This window comes from Lycorma delicatula, chromosome 9 (genome assembly GCF_047948215.1).
Source record: "Lycorma delicatula isolate Av1 chromosome 9, ASM4794821v1, whole genome shotgun sequence".
NCBI lineage: Eukaryota > Metazoa > Arthropoda > Insecta > Hemiptera > Fulgoridae > Lycorma > Lycorma delicatula.
The window spans coordinates 58,554,503-58,581,851 of NC_134463.1; the positions used below are offsets into that span (position 1 = coordinate 58,554,503).

Genomic DNA, 27,349 nt, shown 5'->3' on the forward strand with positions numbered 1-27,349 from the left:
TTTCTCTCTGGTTTATGAATATATGTTATACAGACCTGTACTGTTAATATAATTAAAATTCATTTTGATACAACAAAATAAACGATTATAATGACGATAGGAATGAGTTTTGTATCCCGAACGACGCGGTTCTTTATACTATGTTGAAAGAAATATAGATTCCTTTATCTCTTCGTGTATTCTTTAGTTCTTTCTTTATATATAAATAAATAAATATATATATATATATACACAAACACACACACACACACACACACACACACACACACACACACGAGAAGAATGAATCTATATTAGTGCTGATTAGTCTCTGCCGACTTTTTGAAACGAGTTTTGTTTACTGGATGGAAATTTAGATTGGATGAATACCAGGAAATTTTTTCTTTATTTTAATCTTATTTCGGCCTTTTTTTGTTTTATAGTTATTACCAGCAATTTTTTTCCTTTATATATAAAAATTAAGTGAAGGAATGTTGGTCAATCAAACTCCTTTAAGTTACCAAATGTCTGTCACTGTCGATGGTATATAACAGCTCGTTTTATATATATATATATTGTTATCTACCTGTTGTATTCACGTGTTTTTATGTTACTGGCATAAAATGTCACCATTATGTTTAGCTTATCAAATAATATATATAAATTTTATTTTGTACGTTTTAAATATATACATATTACTTAATACTGCCGAATATTCTAATTTGTTATTTCTTTAAACATGATATTTGTTTGAAATGCTAGTATAACGTTTTATAAATTCCCGTAATAGAGAAAAATAATTTTAAAATCTTTCAATTAAGATATTTTAATAATTGATAAATCCACTTAAAATTTATTTATCTCTATTACGGAAATTTATAAAACGTTGTACTAGCTTTTCAAACAAATATGTTTAAAAAAATAAAAAATTCGGCAATATTAAGTAATATGTATATATTTAAAAAAAAGATTTAATTTTTTGAAAATTTCGTTTGGTGTATTTAAATATGTATTTTATTCGAGTAAATCAAAATATATTTCAACTTTATGCATGTTATACTTATAGCTTTTAATGTACAAACTCATGAATTTAAACTAATCTAAAGTTAGTTAATCAATACTAAACTGATCTTCGAACTATCTTTGTACAGTCTGCTGGTTCATAACATATATTTTATGAGTTTCTCTACGGTGATTTTATATAGCATATGCGTATAAAGAACCCATCGAATCCGCTTCTAATTAATTCAGGTGAAACCATTATCATCTTAAACCGTACAAGTATTAAATTTGTGCTTTGTTTTATAAAAAAAAAATATATTTTATGCCACGATCAATGCTGCGAATAACTGGAAATTTGTTTTTTTTTTCAAATTTAGTTTACTATATAAACAGAATAAATTGCGAAAACAAAACAAAGATTTTTATATTACTGCGGTGATGAAGTTTTATTGTTAACTGGTATATGTTTAAATAAACAAAAAAAAGTTGAAAAATAAAAAAAATTTTTTTTTTGTTTGTATTTTCTAATCCCCAGCGCCAAAATAACCTTCATTTTTTTCTACGTTTGCTGTGTTAAATAGGAAAATATTTTAAAATTCCACTAAAACATGTACAACCATTAAAAACGTTACCTAAGATATCTTTTTTGGTGGTGGTAGGGGGTGATTTATGATGAAATTTTATTGAAGTATTATTATTAAAGATTTATTATTCAACCTTTAATATTAAAAGAAATTTAAATAGACAAAAAAATAATTTAGACATTTCAAAAGATCAATATTTTTAAACTTTAATGGGCTCTCTATCATCCCTAAAGTATTATCCCTAAAGTATTTTTATTTTTATTTTTTTTTTTTTGAGCTGTTTACACTTTTACTATACATAGGAAAACATTTTTTTTTTAAATTGATCTTAATATAAAGAGGGAAAAATGTTAATAAATTAACCCTCATAAATTCTTTCCACTCCTTAAAGATATTGACCCAAAAGTTTACCAACAAACCATTCAATGTTCATGAATCTCTGTACAAAATTTCATCAAAATAGATTTTTCCAGTCACACGTTATTTAGCTTTAAATATGCTAATACAAGTGCATACATACGAACATTACCTCCAACTTTTTTTTTGTTTTTTGGGTTCTTGGGTCATTAAATGTCAAGAAATGCAAAAAATTTACACCCCATTTGTTTTACTGATTACCGTATAAATAAAATGCTATGCTACTAAAGCACTATAGCTATCTAAAATATGTGCTATCTAAAACTATGATGCCAGGAAAGGAAAGTAAAACGTAAAAAAAAAATTGATCTTAATATAAAGAGGGAAAAATTTTAATAAATTAACCCTCATAAATTCTTCCAACTTCTTAAAGATATTGACCCAAAAATTTTACCAACAAATCATTCAGTGTTCATGAATCTCTGAACATTATCGATTTTTCCAATCACACGTTATTTAGCTTTAAACATGCCAATACAAGTACATTTTAATTTAAAACGTAACATTACGTACATTGTAAAACGTTTTAAGGAGTAAGAGGAAGAATCTAATGTATACTAGCGTAATGTACAACATTTATGGAATAATTTATTAATCTACCTAAATATAGCCTTCTATAAATTTTGCATAAGAAATTTTATCTGCAACCATTAATGAAATCTTAACAAATGTTTTGTAAAATAAGTTTAGTTTGAAAGAGAAATAATTTTTGTATATCTTAATCCCATTCTTGTATAACTTTTCACGACCTGTATAAGAGAAATCAATTCTCTAACTATTAAAAACTGAGTGAGTTTTTTCTCAGTTTTCCACAACCCGTAGATAATAAATACTTGTTCAATTTTATTAATTCTATAACATAAATATGAATTTTGACAAAAATTAATAAAAAAATATATAAAATTTTACTTTATTTTTTATTGACTTTTTCGATTTAAAATTATATCAACAAAATTAACTTGAAAAAGTCTGAAGAAAATTGATTAAATAATAAAATTAAAATAATATTAATATTTAATTTCCTGGCATTATATTTCTAGAGTTATCCTGGTATGATGATCAGTCAAACAATGGGGGGGGTATGGGTTTTTTTGTATTTCTCCCATATTTCAAGACCCAGGGACTCCAAAAAATAAAAAAAGGTGAGATTAATATTCGTACGTACGCGCATGTGTTGGCATGTTTGAAGCTTAATAACTTTTGAATGGATAAACCGATTTTGATGAAATTCTGTACAGAAACTCGTGTATATGGGGCAATCTGTTAGTAAACGTTTGGGGGGTCAGTATCTCTATGGAGTGGAGTAGATAGTATTTTGAAAGTCAATATTCTAAAAATTTTGGGAAATAACCCCCAGTTTACATTAAGCTTAGTACATGCTTACATGCTTATCTTACCATTTTTTTTAAATTGTCCCTAAATTCTCTTCCTTTCCCAAAAATAAAAAACTATCTTTTTATTTATTGTATATTTTTAATCGAATTTTTTTTGTCTTCCTAAGCATAATAACAGTGAAAGTGGGCAGAAAAAATACTTTGGGGGATATTTTTGGGGTGAAGAAGCCATTCAAAGTTTAAAAATATAATTTTTTTAAACTTTTTTCACGTATAAATTATTTTTCCGTCATATAAGAATAAATAACCAATACCAGAAAAGCATAACAACTTGTCAACATTTTTTTAATAAAAACACATAGGTTATAAACAGAAGCAGTAACAGAAAAAGAGAGGATCATCACGATGTTATGTATAAATTTAAGTTTTAATAAAAATTGTTAAAATGAGATTTTTCTTCGTTGAAAATAGGTAAATTGTGAAAAAAAATTCTTTTTTTTTTAAATATTTAATTTTATCAATTAGATTTAAACTTAAAACATTCTACGGATGAATTTATCTAGTTGCGCTCATTTAGCTACACTTTAGAATTATTTGTTCTTAGGTTACACCCGAACATTTTTTGAACTTATAAATGATTTTGGCCTGTTCTTTTAAAGTATTAATACCTATCATAACTTATAAACGTTATTATATTACTGTTATAATCAAATTAAATACGAAAAATAACAATTTTTAATGTGGTAATAAAATAATTTAAATATTAAAATTTTTTTATATTTTTTAATTAAGACTTTTCCCACGAATACAAAAAATAAATTCGTTTACGTCAAATTTTCAGTGATATAGGGGCTAAAGGTAGTTAGTAAACGTCACATAATGTTTTAAACATGTAAATCACCCGCTTTATATTATATATTAGGTATCGTGGAATATGTAGAAGGATTTTAACCACTATATTACACTTAATCTGAAACTGGTTTTCTTAGTTATTTTATACACATATATATATATATTCTAACCAGTCCATTTTCTGTTGAAAAAATTACTAAAAACGAACATAAAAATAGTATTTTATGATTTGAGTATTTGTACAAAATTAGGCAATAAAAATACATGTGTATATATATATATATATATATATAATGTATGCAACATAATATAAAATGTATAATCGAGAAGTGTTGTATGAATACACTTATACATATGCATATACGTAAATATCACTTGAATTACATTCTATAATGGGGAGAATGGAAGAATTGAATAGTACAGTAACTACGAAGAGAAAAAATTGCAAATCATGTTTTTTTATTAATATATTCTTTTATCTAATATTTTTATTTATTATTAAAGAATATAATGAATCATACTTAAATAATTTTGTAAAATTTTATTTTTAAAAATTCCAAAATATGTTTTAATTTTTTTTTAAATTGTATTATGAAAGTTTATAATTTTGAGGGGAAGTTAAATTATAGAGAGAAATTGGATTTGTACGAAGTAAATTCGTGTTTTACTTCTACATTTCGAAAAAAATTATTAAGGTAAGGAATATCAATCTAATATAAGAATTTAATAATTTTTTGTTTTTTCAAGCTTTGCACCGACTCATTTTTCAATATTTTTTATATCGTACAATAGATTTTATAGTTTGATTTATTTTAAAATAGGGAAGTAATCTTATTTAATTTTACTTGTGTAAAAGCTGACTACTCAGTTGTAGGACTTTTCCGGAACGCGGCTTTTCCCGGAAAAGTCTTACAACTGCGGGTTGTTTCTGATGGATGGCTCACACGCATTATTAATATTAATATAAATATTAATATTAGTATTTAAAATATTTATTATTTTATTTTAAATATAATTTTTTTTCTAATTAAAGCGCGCGTGAATACCGTTTTTAATTCGCGCGGATGTGACGGTAGTGGTGGCGATGGGCAATAACTAAACTAATACAATTTTACAACTTACATAGAAAAAATTTTGCTTGTAGTGTCAACAGACTGATGTAGCCGCGAAGCTTAACGCATCAGATCCCGACTCAATCGGGCGATCGAGTTCGTGACCCAGCTAGACCGAGTTACTTTTTTCACTTTAGATATTATTAATTTATTTATTATACTAATTCACCTGTAACATCATAACATAGCAGTAGTTTAGAGCATTTTTTTGAGGGTGAAGGTGAGATTTTGCAAATTTTGTTATTTTTTAATTTTCAGCAAATGTGCCTAAAAAAAATATGACCTTAAATAGGCAAAATCTTCATCCTGTACTGAATTTACAATCTAAGTATATACGGACCCGACAAAAGATAAACTTTCAAAAAAACAAATTATTCTTGGAAATTATTCCATCAATTTTAATTTAACTTTTACAGATAGATATTATAATAATGATGAATATAAAACGTTGTACGTTTGAGGTCATTTATTTGGATTATTAGGATTTCACTTTCTCCTGCAGAAAAACAAAGAGATTTTTTTTTATTTACGAAATTAGTTTGTTACACTTTCTTTTTTTATGTTTAGCTTTTTTGCAAACGTCTGTACTTCAACAGAATACTTTTTATACGTAAGTTTTAATTATAGTTTAAAGTACTAAAATTATAGAGAGGTATGTATACCATCTGAATCACTAATATGAAATGACTTATTCTGCTCCTATTACAATCTATTTCCAAAGGGAATTATTGTGTCTCTTAAAATTTAAATAAATATATTAAACTACATAATGCAATCTCTTTTCAAATATTACTTTTTCATTAATTACATTTTCGTCCGGTGTTTTTACTTCCTTGTATGAAGTAAAGGAAGTACTGTGACTGTGAAAAATGTTGGTTTTTAGATTTCAACGGAAATATCCATTTTAACCATCCCTGAATTCATTTTGGCTAGTTTCGGCGTGACGTCTGTACGTACGTATCTCGCATAACTCAAAAACGATTAGCCATAGAATGTTGAAATTCTGGATTTAGGACTGCTGTAACATCTAACTGTGTACCTACCTTTTTGATTGCAATCGACTGAACCAAAAAAACCCAAAATCTAAAACAATTTATTTTGGACTTTTTCTTAACTGCAATAATAAACCCTGATTGAAAGCTTTCCAATGATATATCATAAGCGGTATTTCTTTTCATTAGTTCCAAGTTATCTTCACAGACCACATCGGATCGAATCAGACTTCATGTCCTTTTTTTTAATTTTTTATTAATTTAAATATATTGATTTATTAATAATTATTATCCTCTAATTGTAAAATTATTACGATAAATAATAATTCAATATTAATAAAATAAAAAAATATCAGAAGCTATTAATGAAATAAAATTTTATGCACTTTTCATTTAAAAAAAAAATGTGTATATGTAATTTAATAGGCGTACAAGGAAGTCATGTGATGTCCACATCAGATGTTTTTTTCGGTCCACTTAAATTTGTATTTAAGAGAAAAATCTTTAATATTATTAAAAAGATTTTAACAGTTTATTTCAATATTTTAATTGGAATGCTTAGTTTAAATTCTAAAACAGATTTTTATATTTTTTGTTTAATGCAATTATAATCTAAATATTAATTTAGAGTCCATTGGATTCCGTTAATAAACTAGGTATAAAGATTGCGGCAAACGCTCCTATGGGTATTCAAATGCAAGTATTGTGCAAGGAGTCTAGTAAGCCCCTAATTTTTTTCTTTCGCAGAGTCGCAGATAGATCTGTATTCCAGCTTCTACAAAACAAGGCTTCTACATGTTCAGAATGATGCGTTTGTCAGCACCCCAGTTACAGGATGATATGATTTAATTCTCCTCAGACATTCAGCCTTAGTGTACTTAATGTGAGTCGAGAAAGTCAGCTTTTCATCAAAAGTGAGCCTTAGACATTGTCTACGGCTCGCTGAAGACAAGTGGTTATTATGGCTGGGAGATACAGACTACATCCAGTGCATTTTAGACTGGGAAACACGATGGTCCACCCTAACACATCCGCGAAGTATTTTGGCATGTGGAAAATCACCGGTCCTTTACTATATATGTTGGAGGCGGCGAGAAAGGAAGAAAATGTGGTGCAGACGCTTAGTAAAATCATGAGGAATAAGGATCCTCAAACGCAGAAGAAGAAACTTTTGATCAGTGTGCACTTTTTGGTAGTGTTATATTGAGTTCCTGTATGGCTGAGAGCGTTGTCAAAGGCCAGGAACGTGAGGCGTTTGGTTATGCAACAACATAGGCTAAATATACGTATCATCGCGGGGTATCGTACGATCAGCGCCGAGGCGGCATCGGATATAGCTGGGGTGCCGCCGATAGACTTACAAGCGGAAATGAGAGCTTCAACAGTGGCCGATTGGGACAAAAAGTTAGAAACTGACGGTCTCTACATGGCTTGGCGTAACAGATGGCGGAATTCGGACAAAGGAAGGTGGACCTATGGGCTCATAAGCGATGTCAGAAACTGGGTGGAGCAAAAGCATGATAACACAGGCAGCGGATTCACCTAGTACCTGTCTGAACACGAATATTTCCGGAACTATCTGTACAGGATGTGCAGATTCCATACAAGTCGCTGTCATGATTGCGGCGGACTGAACACAGCAGAGCATGTGGTGTTCTTTTGCCCTATTGTGGTGTTCTTTTCCACTATTCTTAAGGCGCGACTTAAGAATAGTGCTCAAGAATTAAGATGGGGAGGAGGGCCAACAATATAATCGAGGGGATGTGACTTGACTACGATCGCAACAATGAGGAGAGAAGGAGAGAAGACCAATGAGGAGAGGTGACGACAAACAGAGGAGATGCGGACCGATAGAGACATGAAGTTCGATGACGGGTGGTCAAGAGCTTCTGAGGGTCACTAGGAGTCGTCGCTCATCGATCGTCCCCTGGGGATGCTTCCCGGTCATCTAGATTCGTATAGTAATGTGTCTGGGTGATAAGACAGTGCGGGCCTGGGAGAGCCCACCGCTGGTAGAACCTTTTCCTCCCCCTACGGAAACAAAAACAGAAAAAACTGCCTAGAGAAAACAATAAATCTTAACTTAGTTACTAACAATTTGAAGCCACTACTGTGTGACCATCTTTATAATAAGTTCAGTGAATTCTGTATTGTTTCCCTAGTAGTTTCAATTTTCTTGCCTCTACAGCTGAGAGTGATGGCGTCAGCAAAGATGTTTTTTTCACCGGCGGAGTGATCACATCTGCTGCCCCATTTGTAGCCATCAAGAAAAGTATCACACTTGGAACAGATCTCTGTAGATCTCCATTTTTAATTTCAAAGATTTTTGAAAGTACTCATTAGAAACCCACCAGGTTGTTCTAGCGGTGTACTCATCGCAAATCGGTGTCATCGCAAATCAGCTGATTTTGAAGTCGAAAGTTCTAAGGTTCAAATCCTAGTAAACGCAGTTGCTTTTATACGGATTTGAATACTAGATCGTGAATATCGGTGTTTTTTGGTGGTTGGGTTTCAATTAACCACACATCTGGGAGGTATGGTCGACCTGAGACTGTACAAGGCTACACTTCATTTACATTCATATGTATCACCCTCATTCATCCTCTAAAGTAATACTTTATTATGGTGGTTCCGAAGGCTAGACAGAAAAAGAGAGAGTATCCCATTAGCCATAACACGGATCGAGCGTTTGCTCAGAAAATTAACCACAAAGTTCAACATATTTACGGTAATACTGTTCTGTAAGATAAGGATTATCCTCACCTTTCAAACCACCTCATAGGCTTTTTAAATATCTAAAGCTACTGCGAGGAGCTGCTTCTAGAGTCGAATGCCTCGCAGACATCTTTCTATGATTTTTTTTATATACAAACGTACTTAATAATATCAATTTATTATATACCGAAACAATGTCATGTATGCCATATGTTTTTTTATTATTTAAGTTTTTATTTTTACTTTTCCAACAGACATTTTTTTTCCTAGAGTGTACGTTGCAATATGATCTATTAGTGAAAAATAAGCAACTCCCCTCACGCCCAACGAGAAAAGGGTGGTATATATGAGATGTAATATTGTACAGACTGAAGTCGACGATTCCTGAGACGTATGACTAATTGAATCCCAACCACTCGATCGATATACACTGTCTAGTATTCAAATCCGTTAAAAACATTTAATTTTTACTAAGATTTAAATTTTAAAACTTGCGATTTCCTAACAAATTTATTAAACAACTGATGTGCGATGACGAGTTATCTACTAGAATAGTCCGGTGAGTTATACATATACGCAGCCGTATAGAAGATAAAAGTAATAAAGAAGAAAATATTCGAATATTTGAAGCAGATTATCGAGGATATATGATGTAATAAACATGTTTAAGTTAAAAGATTGGAACAAAACGAAAAAGAATTGAGAATAATATGGAACCAGTCGACTGATTGGTGACTCTAAAAAGAAAAAACAATATATAAGTAAGTAATGTTTATAGTGACATCGGATGTAACGACATATCGGATATAATGATCAAAACCTTGTCTCTTGTTTGGTTTGGTATGCTGTTAATAAATAAATACAGTATGTTTATTGTTTATAATTACATCGATTTTAGTGACATACCGGTTATTATGACTTCTTTTTTCTACTGCATGCAACATTTTATCGCTTACTGACGAGTCAGTTCCTTCCGTCTTATAACGTAGTATATCTGCATTGTACCTACAGAAATAATTTGATGATTAAAATGAGTCACCTTTTCCTTTTATGCATACAGATATATATATGTATCTGTATGTGTATATATATATATATATATATATATATATATATATATATATATATATATACTAGCAATGCTTCGCTATTGCTATATATATATATATATATATAGAGAGAGAGAGAGAGAGAGAGAGAGAGAGAGAGAGAGAGAGAGACAGAGAGAGAGGGTGAGAGTGAGAGTTAGTAGGAGAGAGAGTTTAAATGAACACAATTGAAAATATGATTAAAAAAATTAAAAAACTGAACTTCACAAATTTTACCTTTCACTTATTCTCCTTCCGCTTTTCCCTTTCCAACTTCTCCCTTTCACCCTTCTCCCTCGCCCATCTCTCTGTTTCCTTTTTACCCTTTCCCGTTTTCCCCTTTTCTCTTTCCACCTTTTCCCCTTTTCTCCGTTTTCCATTTTTCCATTTTGCCCGCGCGTAAATCGGTCCATTAGTTTTTTGGTCTTTAGCGGACACACATACGAACATGCATTTATATGTAGAATGAAAAAGTCAGTTTGTATATTTGTTTGTTTCGTAAATATCTCGACATCGGTCCCACCTAGCGGGTATAGTTTTTGCAAAAATATTTCTTTTCACGTAACTAATATTTATATTCTGAATATGGCAAATCAGTCCATAAATATATTTTTTCTAAATATCTCAACCCCCGCACCATCTAGCGGGTTCACTTTTTGCAGAGATAATTCTTTCCATGTAAGTAACATGTATTCTGAATATGAGGCAAATCGGACTATAAATACAATTTTTCGAAATATCTCTACGCCAGCGCGACCTAGCGGGTCCAAACTAATTCAGAAACCTTCCCTGGCATGCGTCCAACCAATCCCCATAGTTTCATCGATACTGGATGAACGCTTTAGAAAGGCATAATACAGACAGACAAACATTCGTTTTTATATATATAGATATATATATACATTCACACACAGACAAACAATCTTTGAGATGAACGTACTAAGACTGAATATCACCTGCATTCAGTTAATTTTAAAGTACTGTTGTACAACAGTATATTCGAGAGTGGTAGCGTCTCGGCCTTTCATCCGGAGGTTCTGGGTTCGAATTCCGGTCAAGTATGGCATTTTTCATTTCCATTTTTTACGCTAATAATTTCCATTTCTCATAAAACTGTGAGAAACCACTTCACTCCTCCCTTTATTTAGTAAACCTGTCAAACAATCTTTGAACAAACAATGAGAAACCAAAAAACTGTGAGAAACCACTTCACTCCTCCCTTTATTTAGTGAACCTGTCATGGCATGCTTATTGTTCCGATTAAAACTTGTACGTTTTGTTCAGGTAAGTTACAATCATGGCACTAAGCAAAATAATACTAAGCATAATAATATATAAGCATAAGCATAATAATACTAATAATACTATATATATATATATATATATATATATATATATATATCGAATCGATATAAATTTGCTCTTTAAATTGTTTATAATACGGTATAATTTACAATTTTATTAAATAAATATGTGATTTTTTGTTTAAATTAATATAATATTAATGATGTTAGGTCCAGAGGTCATTATATAAAAGTATTTAAATTACATAACGTTCATTGTTTATTTGCTTTTTAACGTAACAAAAAAAATTATTTTGAACTTTAAATAAATATTTCTATTTATAATGTGTAAGAGTTACAGTAGATTAACTTATAATGAAAATAATAATATATGAAAAAAAAAAAATATATATATATAGACTGTATGTATGTAGACTATATATTGTTTGTAGATGAACAGAATTATTTTCTAGTTTAGTTTTATTTGTTCTTATAGCTTATAACCTACTTAAAGAAGCCGGCCATCTACATTCTTTCATCAGTAGAATAAAGACAATATAATGCAGTACTTTTACACACCTAATAAGAGTAAATAGTATACTCGTGGAAAAAAGTAGTATGGTATGTGTAAAATTATGCGGTAAAACTGTTAAAGAAAAGGAAATAATTTCGTATGTATTAACATAACAATTGAAGTAAAATAAAGTAAATTAACGACAATTTTAAAACCCATTTTTTCAGTTCTATTTTTTTCAGTTTTAAACGCTTTTCGATAAATATTGATTTGTTATAGGAAGATCTTTCAAACCCTGTGATAAAAAATAAAATTCATTTGCGCTTACATGCGTAATCACACAAGTTTATACTTTATAATTAAGCCATTTTTGTGATCAAAACTCTTAAAATTAATTATTAAAATATATATATATCTCAACCAAAATCAGTATAAGAATAAGGTTTTTGTCTGTAATAAGAGTAACGATATATGAATAATTAGTGGGAAACAATAATTTAGCAAAATGTTTAATTATACTTGGTTTTCAGATCTAAAATAAAAAGAAAATGATATAATCATTTTCATTTTTGAATTTGGCCAATTGGATCACGAGAAATAACTCTGCACTTTAATTTTTGTTGTGTGTCGTTTTCTTCCATAATTCCATTAATACCTCAATACCTTCTTCCTTCTGTCCAAATAGTTCCTCATTCTTTTCGGAGATTTTTTTTTAACCTCCGGGACCACCGTTAGGTATTACTTCAAAAGATGAGATGAATGAAATTTTTTTTGGTGAGTGAAAATGCCATGCCTGACTGAAATTCGAACCCGGGACCTCCGGATAAAAGGCCGAGACGCTACCACTCGCGCCACGGAGGCCGGTTGGAGATTTTCTTGGAATAGCTCACAATTTATTTATTTTTTTAATTTCAATATCCAGTATTTCTTTTATTTTTATTTTCTTGTCTTTCAAGTCCTGTTTAAGCTCTGTAATCCATTTTCTGTTATTCCTTAATGAAATAGTTAAAACTTTATGTCAGTTTATCTGGATACGCATTCATCAAGTTTCCGTAGAAATTCGTACTCCCTTTCCTTATAATTTCTTTGTTTCCTTGTAGAATTTCTTTTGTTTCCTAAGTTTCCATTTATTTCCAAGTTTTCTTGTTTCTAGAAAATGTTTCTCAGAATTCTTTTTTTCAGTTTTTTTATTTCTTCTATTTTATTTAGAGTCAAACATTCAAGTGCCAAGAGAATTTTAAATCTGATCAAAGATTTGTAATACCGATTTTTTTTTATTTTATTGAAGTAGCTTTTTTGAACATGTTTTAGTTAACTGATAGGCTAGTTGTTTTTAGGTAGATTTCATAAAAAAGCTACCTACTAGTAATGGGTACTAATATCCGACTTCCGGAAAATATTGTTATATCTTCGCGTTTCTCATCCTCCAGACCCCAAAACCACCGTCAATTTTTATAAATATATATATATATATATATATCACTTTCTTGTGGACATGATAACTGCCGTAATTTTGCGCCAATCACTTTCAAATTGATACATAAAATATAACGATTCAAAATATCGTTCGAATTCGTTAATGGGCAAAATTGGTCCATGGAGTTGGTAGTGGAGAGGGGCTTTTTCGAAAAAGCAAAATATTGCTATAAAATATCGAATTCGATTAAAGTTCCTACTATTCTTTGGATAAGGGCCCAAAACTCATCTTAGTAAAGTTTTTTGATATCACCAACCATTGGCCCGGAGGTGAAAAAAATGGGCCTTCGAAAACAAAAAAATTCATACCTCCCTTAATAAGCAGAGTATCGAATCGATTTAAAATGGTCGTTAGTCCTCTAAAAATTACCTAAAAGTTTTGTTTAAAACTATTTTTGATATGACCAATCCTTACGGCAAGGGATAACCAAAATGTTGCTGGAATTGTAAAAAGATGGAGCTTTTATGCTAAACAAGTAAAACTTTTTTCACGTGCTATCATTGTAGTATTGAGTAAAGTTTTTTTTAACTTTAAGGTGGAAATCTTTCTTATCCCCTACTTAGCACCGGTGAAATCTACCTCCGCCTTCCGGCGTGCCGAAATGGGTTTTTTTTTTACTTCGTTTACTTCTTTATGTAAATAAACCATTCGGTTGTATGATTTTGGTGAAATACTTGAATTTTTCAGTTTTTTTTGATTTTTCAATGTTTTCTTTCTAGTTCATTTTTTATGATCATCTTGAACTCTCTTTTCTTAAAGAATACCGATAATCCTGCTTTTTTCACTGCTTCTTTTAATGTTTCCACTTGAATTTTTACGTCTTTTGCTGGTATGATCAAATCGTCTGTGAACGTCAGTGTACAATCAAACTGTTCTTTTTGGAACCTATTTTTTCTGTTTCATCCAATAAATTATAATTTCTTGTTCATTACCTTTTTTTCTGGAGCATAATTGTAAAGAATTGATAAATGAGTCAACTTGACTCACCCCTTTTTAATTTCGAATTACCCTGAAATTTCTCTCGGGAATTTAACTTAGGATTGTTTCTATTTATTTTTTTTAATGCTCTCCTCTGTTTTTTCTATCAACCCGAAATTCCTCTTAAAAATAAATAAATTTCTACAGAGGGGTGGTAGCGACTCTGTCTCTATTTTTGGGGTTCCTGTTTTCGAATCTAGATCGGCCATGGTAATTTTCACTCGCTACAAAATTCATTATTATCTATCATAATAAGTATTATTTGGCTTATTCTATTACTATATAAATAAATAATATATTTAAATCCGATAATGAAATCTTACTCTCGCCGTTGACGAGAAAAATGTTTAAGAAATAATACTCGCATTGTCACAGAAAATATGACTGGAGGACAGACTTCCGCTCCGAAGAAGTCACCCTTATTGTTTTCGATCCGGGCATATCTAGTTAAGGCATGGATTCATCATGTCATATCATATTACTCCAATATGATCACTGGATAACTACCTTTTAATGGTTCGGTATATTACTTTGATCATGTACGATACAGTGACATTGATGGGAAAATTTTTAATTAGGATTCCATTGCAATATTGGATATATTATATTACTTGATGATCTGATTAAAATAAGTATGAAAATAAAAAAGAATTTAGTTCAATAATTTTTTTTTAATTAAGCAAATAATAAATTAAATTTTATTTAAATTTAAACAGCGATTTTTTTTGGATTTTTTTTATTTTTTTTATTAAATACTTGGTAGTGAGAAAAAAGAACTGTACGATTTACAAATAAAAATGCGAGTACATTATTACAAGAAAAATATAAATAATTGTTTACAGAAGATTCAACTTAAAAAATAAACACATATTGAAACCAAATGATAATTTAACAACTATTATTAGTAGGTACTGAAGAAAAAACTGACAATAAAGTTGTCATACTTTCCTGGCGTTGGTTATTTATTCTTATATAATGGAAAAATAATGGATACATGAAAAAAATTTAAAAAAATTCCAAAAAATTATATTTTTAAACTTTGATCGAGTACCCCACCCCCAATATTGATCCATAGTATTTTTTTGTGACACTTTCTTTACTATTATACTTAGGAAAACATTAAAAAAATCTGTTAAAGAATATACAATAATTAAAAAGACAGGTGTTTTTGATTTGTAAAAAAGAATTTTGAGGTATTTTTTTCTTTTAATGGTAAGATAAGCATGTACGCATGTGTACTGAGTTTAATATAAAGTGGAATTATATTTAAAAAATTTTAAAAAGGTTGACTCTAAAGAAACAATATACTCCACTCCTTGGAGATATTAACCCCAAATTTTTCCCAACAAATTGCTCCATATACACTAGCCTGTGTACCAAATTTCATCAAAATCGGTTAATCCAGTCAAAGTTATTAAACTTAAAACATACCAACGCACGTATATACGTACGTAACCCCCCCCCCCATTTTTGTGTTTTGGGTTCTTGGATTATAAAATGTCGAAAAAATAATCCATATCCCATTTTTTGACTACCATTTTTCTTGTAGCCCAGCTCTAGAATTATGATGCCAGGAAAATAAAAGTAAAAGTTGGTAGAAAAATGAACACTATAAAACAATAAAATAAATATTAATTTAAAAAAAAAAAACAGTATTTATCAAATCAAAACTTACTTATAAAATGACTTTTACCAGCTTTTATGGAATAAAAGTAAAAATACAAAATTCGTTATTTTAGGCAATCCTAATCGAAAGCGTAAAATCATCTTAAAAACTAGTAATAGAAATCTCCGACTCAGATTGCCAATATCAGATCAAATAATATTTTTTTTTAAAACCTTTTTCCCAGAATACGACAACTATTAACGTAGAAAATATTTTATATTCATATATTTCTGTTTGCATATTTCCATATATGTGTGTGTAATATTTATTTAATTATCATTTATAAATCAATATTAAACACCTTGTAAACAACCACTATCGTTATTTTATGCTTACATAAACTCTAATCAATATTAAAAAGATCAAAATTTAATACTAAATTAAAATTATTTGCTCTTCAATAATTTATTAATTCGAATCCCAAATGATAGTAAAAGCTTTATATTATTTATGTTTTTTTTTTTTTTGTTGAGAACTTACAAGGAAGGAATGCAATAGACAAATCTAACAGCACGAAGCGGCAATAACCAGTAATAAACTCTAAGATATATCATCCTACGTTATACAGAATTTTATAGTTTGGTTGTAAAAATGTGTACAAACAGAAGCCAGTTTATTAGATGATGTATATGTGTGTAAATGTGTATTTGTATTTGTATCGCTTAGCGGCACTACTCTACCAATAAAGTATTCTTTACTTATCTTCCTTTTTACCCCACTTCTTTTATTTAAGAAAACACTTACCGACAATTCATCAGGGTTCTTATTTAATGTTTTATTACACTGAAATTGAACATATCTCCCTCTTTTTTTTAACTTTGTAGCTTTCTAAGAGTGATATAGTTTACTCTCTTTGTCTTTTAGGCACACCTAAGGGAAACTGTTGAAGAAAAAATAGTTTGATATGCGTTCATTGACTATTTAAACATTCCTTTTTCTGTCCTCTCCCCTTTTTCGAAACCCTTTTATTTGAATCCGTTTAACCCTTTACATCGATGTCGGTATCTTTGATCGTGTCATTTCCTCATCCCATAACAACTACTTTATTCTTTAAAACAACACGTGTCCGTATTTAAAACAAAATATTAGCTACTAAAACCGTGCTTCCTAAAAAACTTATTAGAACATATATATATTTACCAAAGTTTTAATAAAATATAAAAATATTTTTGTATTAATTTTATTAGTGAACTTCATTTACATTTGTTTTAAGTTCTTTGTTAAACATATTACTCGCGAGATGTATATGCTCTTTTCTGTTTTAATTTTAAAACGCATTACTATTATTTTATATTTAGATCTATTTTTGAACACTTCTGTTACACATTCAAATTTAAAATGTTACACTGTATTAACATTAACAACATTTATGTCATCACTATGTTGCAATGTACAAACAAAACTGCATCTGTAAACAAAATACAGTATGGAAAATTTTAAAGATATTACTTTCTATCCATTACATACAATTTTAAAGAAATTAAAATATTTTCATTCCAATTTTGTCCATCCATTTTTAAAACTGTAATAATATGGACCTAAGATGGTAGTCAGTTTTCTTAGTGAAACCATTTTATTTAGAATTACCATCATAAAATCTACTGTAAAAAATTTTTGTGTTCAGTCATTTGACTGGTTTGATGCAGCTCTCCAAGATTCCTTATCTAGTGACAGTCTTTTATTTCGGTATACCCCTTACATCCTACAACCGTAACAATTTTTTAATAAAACTTACATAAAAATTTCGATCTTCCACTTAGCATTTGCAGTTCATGTAAAACGTACACACATAGTAAATATTTAGAAATAAATTTGGTTTAACCTTTTTTAAGTTCCGATTTAATATACACTCTTCACAATAATAAATTTCAAAATTTTTTTCTATAATCTCACAAAAATATCTTTGTCTTTTTCTTTTTTTTGAAAATGCCATGCCCGACCGGTATTCGAACCCCGGACTCCGGATGAAAGACAGAGACGCTACCACTCACGCTACGGTGGCCGGTTAGCAAAAACATATTATGAAACTTTTTTCTGCTATACTTCTTCCTTTATAAAAAAATTAAATTTTATGTTATTTAATATCCATTTTATAAAGTTATGGAAGATATTTCATAAAGTTCAACAGTATTTTTAAGGAACTTTTTTTATAGATATTTTTGTTTATTTCTATGCTTTGACGAAATTTTTACCGGTCGAACGTTTTTATTCATATAACTTCCTAGACGATTTTGGTATAACATGACATATATAAATGGGTTACTATTGACGTAACATGATAGAGGTTACATAATTTCAAATCTGAAAGATTTTATAATTCATTCATAAATTGCGTATTAACCCCTTCCTTTTTTTTACCTCTGGGATCACCGTTAGATATCGCTTCAGAAGATGAGATTAAAGATTTGTAGCGTGTGTGAAAATGCCATGCCTGAACGGGATTCGAACTCGGGGTGAAAGACAGAGCCGCTACGCACGTAGGGCGACAGCGTATTAACCCCTGATATATTATTTTATTATACAGTAATAAAAGAATTATACAGTAAAATATTATATAAAATATTATTATATTATTACAGTAAAATATCTATTATAAATAGATATTTATAATTATCTAAAAATAAAATTTAGGAATTGGTTAACCTATTGATGTTTTTATTTATTCTACTTTTTTTAGAAAATTAATAAAACATTTTTTTTGTTTATACAGGTTGACTGGATCGGTGACAAGGCGTGGGGGTGTCGTGCCTCCTCCGCCGCACCCCCAAGCTGAGTTCCATCCTGCTTACCGGAATCCTTACATGGAACTCTATTCTTCATTGCAGCACGCGAGCCCGACATCTTCATTACACGGTAATTTTAATATTAAATATTATAAAAAAAGTATTATAAAACAATTTTACTAATTTTATCGACGTTTTGTTTATATAGAGTGTACCACGAAGTAATGTAATGAATTAAAGAAAAAACTTTTCATAAAAGAAGCTTCGAAGATTCTTAAGTTTTGAGGTACAGCTACAAGAGAATTACCAAATTTTAGAATAAAATTATAAGTAATAATAAAAATTTTAAAAAATATCATATTTATGGAAAAATTAACAATTCTAGCTACAAACTCAGATAAAATGTCCAAAGTCTACAATTTTAATTATTTCTCAATAACAGTTATTAGTTTTTATTATTAAAAGGACTTTTAAAAATCATTTTAATAAATAACAACGTTAATTATCAGTTAAAATTGCGTAAACAAGTTAAAAAAAATTATGCCTGCTTAAATAACGATAAAATGTAATTAGAAATATCGTTTTTTTTATGAAACAAAAAATGTAAGTAGACATAAAAACTTTTCAGTACTAAACTAATTTTTAATACAATATAAATAAAGAAATTAGGAAAAATTAAACTCAATATTAAGATAAACATTTAAAGTATTCAAATAAATAAAAAATTATTTGATACTATAAAATCAGTTTTATGTTATACGTATAACATAAAACTGTTTATCTTCCATTACTATATTATAATATAGTACCATTTGATCGTATAACATCAAAATTCTTTCGTATAACTTCAATAATATTCTTCATAAAAATTCTACACCATATAGAACCATGCAAGACGCGTTGGCCCATCATCACCTGTAAAAAAATTATTTCTCCATTTTTTTTTTATAAATTTTTCCTTATCTTTTAAATAATCCAATTTTAATCTTTTATTCCTTTTTTTTATGTATGAATTTTTATCACGACGATACGATCTCTGGATTTAAGCTGGTAATCTCCGGTAATGTACCGAGAAATGATCGGTGATGCCTTCACTTTTCTTCATTCCTCTACAAGTTGGACACTTTCATGGTACAACCAATTTCGTTTGCTTCTAGACTTCCATACTTCTTTAGTTATCTCCTCTGTGATTTCCTGGAGCTTGTTTTTAAATTCTTCCCGTTTTCTGAAAGATGCTTTTTTGTTCTCAGCAAATTTTTCACTGAACGTGACTTTTATTTTTTATAGGTGTTCCGTCTTTTGAATTCAGAAAAGATAAATTACAAAGAATAAAAGGCTGAGACTGCTTCGAGAACTAGTCTTCCGTTAATCACGTTTTTAATTATTAATTTTTCCATAAAACTTAATAAATTTTAAAAATTTGGATTATTTGTTGAACTTTTTTATGGTTTTATTTTTGCCGTAATGTTTAATTTTACCGGAATCATAAGTAAATTTGAATATAAAAAAAAATGAAACGGAGAGAGGGGTTAGATTGAAATCCCTCAAAGAACTTTATTTAATCTCAATAATGAAACATGTAACTAAAATTTACCAAAACTCTTTTATGCTTTTTATTTATCGAATAATTTATTCTGTTTTTTACCGACTTTTCGAAGAAAAGTACGATATTACGTTCGGTCGCATGGTGAGAGTGGAAGAATAAAAATCGATTTACCTTACATTTTTAGTTTTGAGGACGACAAAAATACCATTAACTTAAATTTTGGTTTCCTTATATATTTATTTAAATATAAACCTAAGTACAAACGTTTATGGCTCGAAAATTTCCAAAACTACTAGATCAATTTCATTGAAATATAGATATGTTCTTGTAGCGTATTTGAAGTTCTGCATTAGTAAATTTGTTGAAGATTGGTTAAGTAAGCTCTTCTTGAGTTATGTTCAAATTAAGATCAAAAACTTTTGAGCAGGACAAAGTAGAAGAATGGTTCGTTATAATGCTGCAAATTGGAAGGTTGACTTTTCTTTATCTGCAGTATCTATTATAATAATAGATAGTATCAATATTAAACACTGGGTATGCGTGAGCGGCACAAAAGGAAACAAAATAAAATAATGAAAATCGGTCTTTTTGCGCAGAACTGCGCAAGAATTTTTTTTAGTTTTTTCCCTTTAGTAAATTTAGAGATATAAATTTATATAATAACTTGGTTTAATTGAAAATTAATTATTTATTTAGAAGATTTTTTTAAGCGACTTAACGAAGAGAATATTCTTTTTCAATTAATCGATCAGTATTTCTAACTCTTTAGGTAAAAGAAAAATAAATATATCTTCTATTATTCATCTTCAAATATTTCAATTAATCACAAAAATATTTTACAGCGATTTAATTGAAACAGATCAAATAAAATTATTCCAGTCAGAGAATTTTACATACGGCGTATTGGTTTGCACATGATAACTTCTTATCATTTAATTCTGGGTTTTATTACCAGTATTAATATGACCATTTTTGTTTCATTTATTAATTTCACTGTTATCACATATAAATAATGTAATACGTCTATTATAAAATTGTTGCAGTAAAATAAATAAGACAAGAAAGTTTTAAGAAACTTATGAATATAAAAGTAAAAATCCAAAAAATTTAAACCCTCTGTGAACACTCGAGAAGTTTACATAAAAAATCCCTTTCGGCACGCCGGAAGGCGGAGGTATATTTCACCGGTGCTAAGTAGGGGATAAAAACGATTTTCACTTTAAAGTTAAGAAAAACTTCAAATTTACTCAATACGACAATGGTTGCATGTGAAAAAATGTTCACATGTATAGCAAACGAAAAGCCCCACCATCTTCTTACAATTCCAGCAACATTTTTTATTAACATTTTGACCAAAATTCCCTTGTCGTAAGGGTTGGTCATATCAAAAGTTGTTTCACGCAAAAGTTTTAGGTAATGCTTAGAGGACTAACGACTACTTTAAACCGATTCGATACTGTGCCTATTAAGGGAGGTATGATTCTTTTTGGCTTCGAAACCTCTTTTTTCCATCCCTCCCTAAACCGGTGGTTGGTGATATAAAAAAAACTTTATTTATTGGCCCTTATCCAGAGAATAGTAGGAACTTTAAACGAATTCGATATTTTACTTAATAAAAAGGTTATAGTGATATTTTTTTTCGAAAAATCTCCTCTATTTCCACCCTCAGGGTTTGATTTTGCCCATTAACAAACCCGACTGACATTTTGGGTTGTTATATTTTATGTATCAATTTGAAAGTGATTGGCGTAAAATTGCGGCAGTTATGTGTCCAGAAGAAAATGAATATATATATATATATATATATATATATGTAAATGTATATATATATATATATATATATATATATATATATATATATATATGTAAATGTATATATAAACCTTTGAACTGACGGTGGTTTTGGAGTCTGAAGGATGTGAAACGCGAAGATATGTCCAAATTTTCCGGAAGTCGAATCATGGTACCCATTACAATAGGTAGATTTCTTATGAAATCTACCTAAAATACTACTCTAAACATAATATAAATTAGGAATAATATTTAAGAAAATATTTTGTTAAAGTATACTGTCACGAATCTTCTTTAAAAGATACGTGTAAAATTATTCGCCGTAAAAAACGACCAATATTTATTTATTAACAGAAAAGTTTATGAAGGAAAATTAACTCCTTTCTTTCACTAACCTCCTGTATTAATGTGATTAAAATCTCCTATATGAAAAAGCTTAGTCTTTTACGTTTCAGTTTTTACATCCTAAAAGAATCAAAGTATTTGCACTACTGGTATAAAAATTTAGAAAACTTTTAACTCCACAACCAAAGAAGCCAAAATATGGAATTTTGAATCTTTGAATAAATTAAAACCTATTATCAAATTGCAAATTATATTATTATTCATATACATTTAGTCTTCTCAATAAAATCCTATTTTGGTTTAGAAAATATATCATAATGAGATTTGAAGAAAAAACCAATGGTTTCATTGAAAAAAAAAAGTAATGACATTTTATTTTCGTTTTATGTTTAAAAATACTGCTTCTATAAAACATAATAAGGAACCGGGTAAACGCATATAATTCTAAAGTCTCCGTCTGTTTCAGTATGCATTACGACCGCGTGGCGAATTAAGGATTAGTGAAACTACCACGTTGTTTGAGGTTAATATGTCTCATGTTAACTTACCGTACCATATGCATACATCACATTAAAAATTTTGCTTATTGAAAGTTTTTTTTAATTATTTTTATTCTCTGTTATATTTATTATTACGATAAGGCTGAATCTACATTATTGATAAAAAAGGAATTTTTCACGTAAGTTATAGATTAATTTTGCGTTTAGTATTTACAGAAAGCTAAGGAAAATTATTGATTGAATGTTTAGAACGTAAAATATCTGAAATAACAAAATCAAAACAGAATCTACATCTGGCTAACTAAAGATTTCCGATAAAATATTTTAAATATATTAATTTATATTTTTTCAATATATAATAGCCGAAATTATTAAGGGATTTAAAATTATGTAATAAAAATATTTAATCTCTGATTGCCTGGAATATTTTTATGTTATATGTATAAGAAGAATATTGAAGAAAAAATTTGGTTAATCCTTATTTAACGGTAATTTAAAAGAAAATAAAGACATACGCTATTTTGTCTTTCGCCGTATGCTCCTAATTCACATGAAATCAATAGAAAAATACGATTGTATTTTCTGAAAAAATTCTTTGCTTCATTCGTTTCCCTTATTTTTTTCTGAAATAAATATATAATCTCCTTTAGGGTCCTTATGAGGGTCCTATAGCCTCCTTTAGGGTAAATTAATCCTTCAATCTGATCTCCCAGTAGGGATTGCTCTAGAAGAGGTTATCAGAAGGTTTAAAAGAAGATATTGTGCGAGTTGGAATGTGGAATATTAAACTTTAAATAATATTGGTACGCTAGTTGAAAAGTAGAAAGAAAAGAAATCTTGATTGGATTATATTTACAGTTGGGAGTGAAATTCAGTTTGAAAATAAGTAAGAATAAAAAACAAAGGTATTGAAATGTGACTGAAAGGAGAATAAAGGGGAATTAATTATTTCATAAGGGAACACAATATATACCAGAACTTAAAAAGTTTGTTATTTAAAATCTAAATATATAAAGGATAGAGAAATGAGAAAGAATTAAAAAGCCAGGAGAGGTTTTACTTAGAAAAACGTTTTCCTTCTAGTATTTGTATAAATCTAAGAATTAGAAAAATATACTAATAAATTTATGGGAAAGATATATTAATAAACGAAAGTAATGAAATGAAATAGAAATAACGAAGATGGACCACTGTATGTAAAAATAGGAAGAGAAAAGATTATTGAGATAGAAGAATTTTGTCATTTGGGAAGTAGAATTACTAAAGATGGACGAAGTATGAGCGACATAAAGTGCCGAATAGCACAGACAAAACGAACCTTTAGTCAGAAATATAATTTGTTTACATCAAAAATTAATTTAAACATCAGGAAAACATTTTTGAAAGTGTATGTTTGGAGCGTTTCTTTACATGGAAGTGAAACTTCCACGATCGAAATACCTGAGAAGAAAAGAATAGAAGCTTTTGAAATGCGGTAGTATAGGAGAATGTTAAAAATCAGATGGGTGGATAAAGTGACAAATGAAGAGGTGTTGCGGCAAATTGACGAAGAAAAAGCATTTGGAAATATATAGCTAAAAGAAGAGACAGACTTATAGGCCACATATATAGGCATCCTGGAATAATTGCTTTAATATTGGAGGGACAGGTGGAAGGAAAAAATTGTACAGGCAGGCAACGTTTGGGATATGTAAAACAAATTGTTAGGGATGTAGAATGTAGGGGGTACACCAAAATGAAACGACTAGCACCAGATAGAGAATCTTGGAGAGCTGCATCAAACCAGTCAAATGACTGAAGGCAAAAAAAAATTTGTGTGAAATGGTGATTTTATATTAACGAAACTTAGACAATATAAAAAGCAGAATTGAACAGAATAGAAATCTTTAAGATATTGCGTTAGATGGGATTTTAGTTGGATTGATAAAAATACGAAATGAAGAGATCTTATAACAAACAGAAGTTCGTCTAAAAATCTTACCCAAACGGACTAAATTGGTTAGACATATAACACCATCAAACATTAACAAATTGTAATTTATAAAAACAAACAGTTGTGGGTGTAAGGTGCAGTAAATATGTCGAGTTTAATAGGTTAGCAACTAAACGAAAAGTTGAAGACAGCATTAAAGAGAGAAAGAAAAACATTTAATTTATCAAAAACGTTTTCTTAGATTCTCGTATCAAATCCTTTTACATTTAAATCTATAATGTTATACACCATATACTGATGCTGAAAGTTGATAAACCAGCCGAATCCAGTCTTATTGTTAAACAATATAAAATAATAGTTAAGTAAAACTCCATCCGCCTTCTAAGCCACTTCAATTTACTTCAGTCATTCTGTTAGTACCGTACTTAAGTGATTCTTTATTCTCTGATAAAACTTATTGTTCTTTACCCGCATCCTTGCCGGATGTCGTTCCTTTGGAAGTGTTTTATAAGGGACAATTCATGAAGGATGTCGTATATAGCACAGTTTGTATTGATATACGATCCCCAGTTGTTTAGTTGTTAAGATCTATATCTTATACAAAGGATAAAGAAAAATGATAAAGGATTGAAAGGAAAATAGAGCTTATTTGTTCTTCCTATATTATTAATATTTTTTAATGAGCTATGTCGTAGTTGTAAAGTTTTGTTTGTTTTTTTTTTAATTATCTCTTATTCTGTATTTTTTGTTATAATTGAAATATAATTTTTTATTCACTTTTTATTACATATTAACTAAGTTACAATTATAATTATAATGGTTGTTATGTTTTTAATCTAAAAACAATTGTAAGACGTAGTTTCCATAAAAATGTCCTTATTTCAAAGCTATCTTTAATAACGTAATGATAAAAATTATAATTAAAATAAAACTTTTAAAAATGAGAAAATTTACTCGAAATAGATATTATATCACTTTTTAATTTTGATTTTTAATGAAAATTTTACCAATGATCATTTCTCTTTCCACTTCTGAAAACTTTTCTTTAATCCACTCTTCTTTCGCTAATTTACACAGGAAGAGAAAAGATTATGGAGGAAGAAGAATTCTGTTATTTGGGAAGTAGAATTATTAAACACTAATTCAATGACGAAACAGGAGCGATTTAAAATGCCCAATAGCACAAGCTAAGAAGCATTCAGTCAGAAATATAATTTGCTTACATCAAAAACTAATTTAAACGCCAGGAAAACATTTTTGAAAGTATATGTTTGGAGTATAGCTTTATATGGAAGTGAAACTTGGACGATCGGAGTACCTGAAAAGAAAAGATTGAAAGATTTTGAAATGTATTGCTATAGGACAATGTTAAAAATCAAATGGGAGGATAAAGTGACAAATGAACAGGTGTTGTGACAAGTAGATAAAAGAAAGAAACATTTGGAAAAATATAGTTAAAAGGAGAGACTTATAGACCACATATTAAGGCATCCTGAAATAGTCCCTCTACCCACAGGGTTGGTCTAGTGGTGAACGCGTCTTGGCAAAACTACTGATTTCGAAGTCGAGAGTTCCAACGTTCAAATCCTAGTAAAGGCAATTACTTTTACACGATTTTGAATACTAGAACGTGGATATCGGAGTTCTTTGGTGGTTGGGTTTCAATTAACGACACATCTCAGAAATGGTCGACCTGAGACTGTTCAGAACAACACTTCACTTACTCTCATATATATCATTCTCATTCATCTTCTGAAGTAATACCTGACGGTTATTCCCGGAGGATAAACAGGGGAAAAAATAAAAGTCGCTTTGATATTGAAGGGAAAGGTAGATAGGAAACATTTTGCTGGCAGGCAGCGTTTGCAATATATAAAACAAATTGTTAGGGATGTAGGATGTAGTGGATATACCGAAACGAAACGACTGGCACTAGATAAGGAATCTTGGAGAGCTGCATCAAACCAGTTAAATGAATGAAGACAAAAAATATGTTAATTTTGGATTAATACTTATCAGTATTTAAATCTAACACAAAAAAAAAATTAATGAAGTTTGCGAATAAGTAGTGATATGTAATAATAATAATAATTTTAATTATTATATAATTTTTCCAGCTTTGACCTTGACAGCTCATTTCAAATTCACCACTGGATTTTAAAATATTAATAACGTTATTATTTTTATTTAAAAACGATAAAATAAATTATTAAATACAAATAAAGAACGATTTTGGAAATCAATTTTCTAATAAAAGTTAGTTAAAAATTTTATAAATCGGTTTCTACAGATCATTCTTAATGGTTTTGGCAATATTTTACTGGCCAGTACCCGGTGTAATAATCTTAACTCGCGTAAAAATTAATAACCCGTTTTATATTTCCCTTACAAGGAAATATTTTAATTAAATTTCGCACTTTAAAAAGAAATTTGTTTAATGATATTAGAAGAAAATTAATAAATCTGAAATCGGATACCATTTTACCCGTTTGTATCGGGATAGACTGAAACATATGTA

General features: G+C 29.2%; 1 protein-coding gene across 2 annotated transcripts in view; it reads left to right on the forward strand.

The window, feature by feature from the left end:
- The window catches only part of ci (transcriptional activator cubitus interruptus), a 752,653-nt gene that overhangs the window by 647,132 nt on the left and 78,172 nt on the right, over positions 1 to 27,349 (forward strand). For both annotated transcript variants that reach the window (XM_075375510.1, XM_075375509.1), the window contains one exon: positions 18,704 to 18,846. In XM_075375510.1, the coding sequence (XP_075231625.1) occupies positions 18,704 to 18,846 (143 nt within the window). The remainder of the gene's footprint in view (positions 1 to 18,703; positions 18,847 to 27,349) is intronic.